Consider the following 7624-nt stretch of genomic DNA (forward strand, 5'->3'; position numbering starts at 1 on the left):
AACGGACAGCTGTGCCATATAAATTGCAAAATAGTTGGGAAGAGATTTTCGATGTACCCATTCCATGGCACATGGTTTATGAATTGATACGCAAAACAACGCCGGATTCAAAACTTCGAATTTTTCAATTTAAATTACTATACAAAATTCTTGCAACTAATAGAATGTTATATATATGGGGGATACAATCTTCCCAGCTCGCAGATTCTGCTGTGAGGAGGCCGTCATTAGATAATTTATTTTGGTATTGTCCATATGTAGCTCGTTTTTGGTCACAGGTCCAGGAATGGCTGAAGAATTGCAACATTTGCCTAGAACTAACGCTACAGATAGCAATACTGGGTGATTTGAAAAGCCATAGTCAATCAATCAATAATATAATAATTATTTTAGCAAAAACATTTTTTTTAAATTTACAATCTGGAGAAGCTATGAGAATTGGAAGGTTAAATTATTTTGTGAAGCATCACAGCACAGTTGAAAAATATATGGCAAATAGAAATCCGAAATGGATCATATTGAGAGATAGATGGGAGGGGTTGAATGGAGCTGAAGGGTGGGACTAATAACAAGATAAACAATGTAAAACATACGGGATCTGTAAAATGTATATAGGTTCGGAACTTTTGTGAAATAGCACAGTTACAAATAGAAAACAACAAACAAGAGAGAACTATTGTAAAGTAGACTGTGTCTGTAAAATGTGTATAAGATGTATAAATTGAAGGTAAAAGCAGAAGTGTTTATTAGTTTACTCCAATTGGGGGATCGGTGGTAGGGTTTGCGGGGAATAATAATAAAGGTATATTCTTTAAAAAAGTATGTCTATATAGGTATGTGTATGTATATATGTGTATATGTATGCATGCGTGTATGGATATATATATTTACCAAAAGAATATGGGGGATTGGAAATTATGCAGACAATTACATTGATGGAAGCAACATTCTTTCCGCAATATTAAGCTGATCCACCAAAAAAAAAAAAAAAAAAAATGTCGTTCCATATTCTCCCACCTCCGGCCAGTATGCTTCCTCTCACTACCATATTTGGTAGTGAGTGGAAAGTCTAAGCGGATGCTTAACATTTTATACATCCGGTGAAATATCTGTCTCATTGTTCTGTCTGTGATTTTAGTGTTGGCTCTGTAACTATCAAACGAAAATTACCTAACTGCTATAAGCTGGCCTTCTTTCAATGCCTATGGTATTTCTTTGTTCGAATATCATCATACAGTAAATGCTACATCTTATATCTAGAAAGTATTACAATTGTTATTAGGACCGTCATTGAGAGAGACAACATCCAACAGTAGCTAGCCTGCTAACGTTAGCTAGCTAGCTTCCTAGACTTTTGCTGAGGATCGTAACACTGACCCACCTGAACAAAAGTACCTAAATGTTACGAACTCTTAACTGTAGCTAGCTACACATAGACAGTTTGCTATGATGTCTGAAGCCATCGTAACCTTCCAGTCTCAGCTCTCCGGAGTCATGGAGACGGTATTCAAGGCTGCTATGTACGAGATCACCAGGCTGGTGGACGATAGCTTCCTCGAGGAGGTTTCCCGGAGCCGGGAGCAGGTCGAGTCACTGAAGAAGCGGCTGCAGTGGTCGGAGAACAGACGCAGGGATAGGGACAAAGAGAGAGGCCGGAGGGGGAAGTGTGCCGACTGTGGGAGAGCCGACAAAGAAGCCGAGGAGAGAAGCTCTGGAACCTCACAGACAGGTGAAGAGAGAGACATCAAAACATATCTACAATGAGTGTACAAAACATTAGGAACACCTGCTCTTTCCATGACAAACTAGCCAGGTGAAAGCTATTTCCCCTAATTAATGTCACTTATTAAATCCACTTTAATAAGTGTCGATGAAGGGGGTGAGACAGGTTAAATGTGGATTTTTAAACCTTGAGACATGGATTGTGTATGTGTGCCATTCAGAGGGTGAATGGGCAAGACAAAATATTGAAGTGCCTTTGATGGGTATGGTAGTAGGTGCCAGGCGCACTGGTTTGAGTGTGTCCAGAACTGCAATGCTGCTGGGTTTTTCATGCTCAACAGTTTCCCGTGTGTATCAAGAATGGTCCACCACCCAAAGGATATCCAGCCAACTTCACACAACTGAATTCGTTGGTGAATTCATGGTCAAATTGCCACAAAGGAACCACTACTAAAGGACACCGATAATAAGAATACTTGCTTGGGCCAAGAAACACAAGTAATGGACATTAGACCGATGGAAGTCTGTCCTTTGGTCTTATGAGTCCAAATTTTAGAGTTTTGGTTCCAACCGCCATGGCTTCGTGAGACGCAGAGTAGGTGAACAGATGATCTCCCCATATGTGGTTCCATGCATGGAGGAGGTGGTGTGATGTGTGGGGGTGCTTTGCTGGTGACAGTCTGGGATTTATTTAGAATTCAAGGCACACTTAACCAGTGTGGCTACCATAGCATTCTGCAGCGATATGCCATCTGGTTTGCGCTTAGTGGGACTATTATTTGTTTTTCAACAGGACAATGACCCAACACACCTCCAGCCTGTGTAAGGGCTATTTGACAAAGAAGGAGAGTGATGGAGTGCTGCATCAGATGACTTGGACTCCACAATCACCCGACCTCAACCCAATTGAGATGGTTTTGGATGAGTTGGACCACAGAGTGAAGGAAAAGCAGCCAACAAGTGCTCAGCATATGTGGGAACTCCTTCAAGACTGTTGGAAAAGCATTCCAGGGGAAGATGGTTGACAGAATGCCAAGGCTGTTCAAAGCTGTCATCAAGGCGAAGGGTGGCTACTTTGAAGAATCTCAAATCTCAAATATATTTTGTTTTCTTTAACACTTTTTTTTGGTTACATGATTCCATATGTTTCATAGTTTTGATGTCTTCACTATTATTCTACAATGTAGAAAATTGTACAAATAAAGAAAAACCCTTGAATGAGTAGGTGTCCAAACTTTTGACTGGTACTGTACATACAATCAGTGGAGGCTGCTGAGGGATGGAAGGCTCATAATAATGGCTGGAACAGAGTAAATGGAATGACATCAAACTCATGGAAACCATGTTTGAAGTATTTGATACCATTCCATTGATTCTGCTCCAGCCATTACTATGAGCCCGTCCTTCCCAATTAAGGTGCCCCCAACCTCCTGTGATAAATATAGAATCACTCTGAAGTGGGGCTGCTGTAATGTGTACATTCCATACTTTAGTGATCAGACAGTATTGGTTTAAGAAAGGAGTCAGTCATGGGTGGTGGTGGCATCTTAATAAAATGTTTCCTTTCCTTCATCTGATGAGAGGAGACTCCATTATCCACAATGTTACTTACCTTTTACTCCAACTGAAATGTTATCTTTGTTTACCTGTGACCAGGTGTGGAGAGGGGGCGTGGCCTGAAGCAGGAGAAGGTACCAGGGGAGGAGTGGAGCAGCTGTGGGGGCGTGGCCGGGGAAACAGCCTTAAATGATCTGGCGGAGGCAGAGGCCACCAGCCCTAGGAGAATCTCTGAGGTAGGCAAGGGGACTGACTAAACACCTGTGGGGGGGTGTGGTGTTACAGAATGTTCAGGTGGAAATATATTGTACATAACAAATAGTCTATCACAAAGAATTGGGCAGCCATTTTCAAACCTCTCCTCATATTTGAGCTGTTCCAGAATTTAAACACTTCATTCAACTTGTCAACGAATCATCAAGCCTTTAACTACTTAAATCAAGTATGCTAGTTCAGGGCTATGACAAAGTTGTGAGATGTCTGGGGGTCCCAGAGGAGAATTCTGAATATAGAACCATCATGTCAGCTCTATTCAGTCACTGTCAGTTTATCCATCATTTAGTTAGAATCATTTGCTCTTCCAGTCCACAGAGGTCGGAGGTCAGAAGTTGGACAGTCTGCTGAAAGAGGAGGCTCTCCACAATACTGAGCTACAGGAAAGATGGGGCGTCTGCCTGGACGGTGAGTTGAGGAGTTTAACACAAACATAACACAGACAATAGCCTACTTTTTATGATGATGAGAATGATAACGAGAGTAACTTTTATAGTATGCTGTGTCATTTCAAATTTATTCATTATTATACATGTAAAGTCAACTTGAAGCTATAAGTAAACATTTAACATTACAGTTACTCTACTACCGTTTCTAGTAATTCTAATGTCTTAAATATTAATGCTACTAATGCCTCATGTCCCCTGTGTTTTCAGGGGCCGATGGTTCAGACGTCTCGGGGAGTTTCAGTGAGCAGGAGCTGCAGCAGTGCCAGGCTGACTGGGCGTCTGGTCTAGACCACGATCCTGAACCATCGGGTCCCGAGGGAGACTCAGGGGACCCCGGCCAACCTCTCTACCGCTCCCGCTACAGCATGGAGGAACTGGGGGTCGGCTTTGAGAAATCTGGTTACGGCAGTGGTGGTAGTGGCGACCATCTTCTAGACATGGAAGGGCTGGATAGGCTTCCTCGTTCTCCGTCTCGTCTGGGGGCGCTGAGCTACGGAGCTGTGGGTCACTACCAGGTGAACCTGGGGGGGTCTGATGGGGGAGAACACCATCGCTCCCACATGCCTGGCCCCCATCGGAGCCGGAGGGAGCAGGTGGGGTCACCAACGCCATCCCCCCACCCAGAGGTGGGTGTCCGGAACTGCCTGTTGATCAACGAGGAGGGGTACCTGCAGGACTCCAGTGTCTTGTACCCTGAACACGGTGTCCCAGAGTTGGGTAACAGAGCCGGCCACAGGGGGCTAACCTCCATCCACTCTGGAAGCTCAGCCCACAACAACACAGAGAGCCTGTATGGTGCTGCTGACGATTTTGGACACTCTCTAAACCTCAGAGATTGTTCACAAGAGCAAGTAACAGGAGGAGGGGGGAGGCGTCATGCCTGCAATCAATGTACCATGACCTTCCCAGACTCTGGTTCCCTCAAGGCCCACAAGCAGAAACACAAAACGGGGAGAGGGTCGAGTACAGGGTCAGGGTCTGGGCCTCCGTACTCCTGCACCCAGTGCGGTAAGATCTTCACCCAGGCCTGCAACCTCAAGGTCCACCAGCGGGTCCACCAGGCAGAGGGACTTCACCTCTGCAGCCACTGCGGCAAGGGCTTCACCTCCTTCTCCAACCTGAAGAGGCACAAGTGCAGCCAGACGACAGACAAGCCCTACTGCTGCTCCATCTGTGGGAACAAGTTCAGTCGGCTCTGGAACCTGAAGGTGCATCAGCGCATTCACACGCAGGAGAAACCCCACTGCTGCAATATGTGTGACAAGTGCTTCACGCGGGCAGACATTTTGAAAGTGCACCTGCGCACCCACACTGGGGAGAGACCGTACTGCTGTGCTGTGTGTGGACTCCGCTTCAAACGACTGGCACATCTGAAGTCACACCAGCGCAAACACAGGCCAAATCTCCTGGACTGATTTTTTTATTGATACATTTTTTTGTTATATAGCAGACACTCTTGCAATTGCTACATTAATCTTCGGTCAGCTAGTTTTATTATTTTATTTGACATTGAGAACATTTCTTGTGATCAGTTGTTTATTAATAAGGACATTGAAAATATGAACATGTTTGGTGTGATCTAGTGTACCATAAACTAGGTGGCTCTCCTATTCTTACCACTTTGCCCAGTCAAAGGTCGGAACTACTTTTCTATGAGTTCTGATCCTTCTAGCCTTGATTTTCATTTTTATAACATATACAGTATTTCACTTTTTCATATGTATAGTTTTTATTAGGTGTTGTCCAGTGAATTCTGTAACCCTCTTCAAATCAGGTTTGATTGGAAAATGCTGTTCAAATGAGGACATGCATTATCAAATCTTTGTACTCCCTGACTAAGGCCATGCAGCCGAAACGTGTCGGAGTTTGTAGTCTTTGTTTTCATTTTACATGCCGTACAAATAAAGGCATTTTAATTCATTATTTTCAGAGTGCCTTGGGCCTCCTTTCTTTTTGATGAAAATATGAACGGTTGGAAATCTGTGTGTTGGTTAAGAATTCACGCCATACATGGACTGTCTATGAATTGTCAAAATGATCATGCCAACGTAACAAACATTTGAATATGGGGCATTCGTGTGCTCGTGGGAAGTCGTAAGTCTTTCATGATTGTGTTCAAGTGCATTTAAAGTCTGACCAATTCTTCACCCAATAAGATTTTAGCTGGATTGCTAGCTAACATTGCTAATAATAAAGTTAGTTTGTGACGTGTTGATGGGACGGTTCAGCATAAACAACAACAGAATCAATCAACAATAAGATAATATAGTCCTGTCAGAGCCAACAGTCTCAGTTCGAAACCTTAGTCCTACCAGAACCTTTGGTTGAGAGTGTGAGTCCTTAAATGGAAGTCCAAGTCCAAATAAATGTTTGTAACCCAAAGGAAGCCCCCTCCCCCCCAGCCAAAAGGTAATCCAAAGAGATCTAAATTTAAAAGCAATAATCCAACAGAAAAGACACAATGGGCCACATTCCCCTGCGCTATTCAATGTCTAGATATTTTCACTAGCGCCAGGACAACACCAGTATCGAGATATTTTTTAGATGACAAAGATGAAAATATGGAGCAGACTTAACCTTTTAGTCCTTTAAAAACCTTCTGTATGTAAAATACTGTGTGCTATAGCTTGGAAAATAAATACATGGGACTCTGGATGACAACATAGTGATGTTTGTTTAGGACTGTTTTGCTAAAGAACTCCACTTTAGTGTTTTGTTTCCTTATCACTGGTGTCATCCAGGCCTCTAATTGTCATCAAAACAGTGGACTGTGATAGGAAATAGGCCTACAAATCCCTCTTAGCACACAGCAAACAATGCTAGCTCTCTCTCACAATGGGCTTGCAGTCAATTCAAGATGGCACCTGTGGGGTGGACACGCCTCCCCACCACACCCATATCTGCAACCTTAAAGCCCGACTGCATAATAGGCAATTATATTCCCAACACAGTGCGTTAACATGGACAAGACTAAGTACATACAGCAACACATTATTTTGATTTATTTTAGGGGCAATGTTTCATTTCACTTTCACATTATGCTTTCTTGGTAAAGCATGTTATAACCTAGCTTGCTTAACATTGACAATATGGTCAAACTACCTACAGTACACTGAACAAAAATATGAATGCAACATGTAAAGTGTTGGTCTCATGTTTCATGAGCTGAAATAAAAGATCCCAGAAATGTTCCATATGCACAAAAAGCTTACTCTAACATTTGTTTACATCCTTGTTAGTAAGCGCTTCTCCTTTGCCAAGATAATCCATCCACCTGACAGGTGTGGCATATGAAGAAGCTGATTTAACAGCATGATCATTACACAGGTGACCTTGAGCTGGGGACAATAAAAGGCCACTCTAAAATGTGCTGTTTTGTCTCACAACACAATGCCACAGATGTCTCAAGTTTTGAGGGAGCGTGCAATTGGCATGCTGACTGCAGCAATGTCCACCAGAGCTGTTGCCTGAGAATTGAATGTTCATTCTTCTACCATAAGCCACATCTAACATCGTTTTAGAGAATTTAGCTGTATATCCAACCGACCTCACAACCGAAGACCATGTGTATGGCGTTGTGTGGGCTAGCAGTAGAGGCGGTGGGGTTATGGTATGGGCAACGA

The 7624-nt window shown here is 43.2% G+C and overlaps 1 protein-coding gene across 2 annotated transcripts; it reads left to right on the plus strand.

The window, feature by feature from the left end:
• Nucleotides 1-1081: 1081 nt before the first annotated feature.
• LOC129841409 (zinc finger protein 34-like) lies at nt 1082-5924 on the plus strand. Of its 2 annotated transcripts, XM_055909673.1 has the most exons (5): nt 1643-1729; nt 2516-2788; nt 3379-3515; nt 3864-3960; nt 4209-5924. In XM_055909673.1, the coding sequence occupies exons 2-5, from the start codon at nt 2740-2742 to the stop codon at nt 5414-5416; spliced, it is 1491 nt and encodes a 496-aa protein (XP_055765648.1). In that variant the 5' UTR covers nt 1643-1729; nt 2516-2739; the 3' UTR covers nt 5417-5924. The 2 variants fall into 2 exon arrangements, with proteins under 2 accessions (XP_055765647.1, XP_055765648.1); XM_055909672.1 differs by lacking the exon at nt 2516-2788 and having other exon boundaries at nt 1082-1729.
• Nucleotides 5925-7624: the final 1700 nt, after the last annotated feature.

The sequence above is a fragment of the Salvelinus fontinalis genome, chromosome 42 (assembly GCF_029448725.1).
Source record: "Salvelinus fontinalis isolate EN_2023a chromosome 42, ASM2944872v1, whole genome shotgun sequence".
NCBI lineage: Eukaryota > Metazoa > Chordata > Actinopteri > Salmoniformes > Salmonidae > Salvelinus > Salvelinus fontinalis.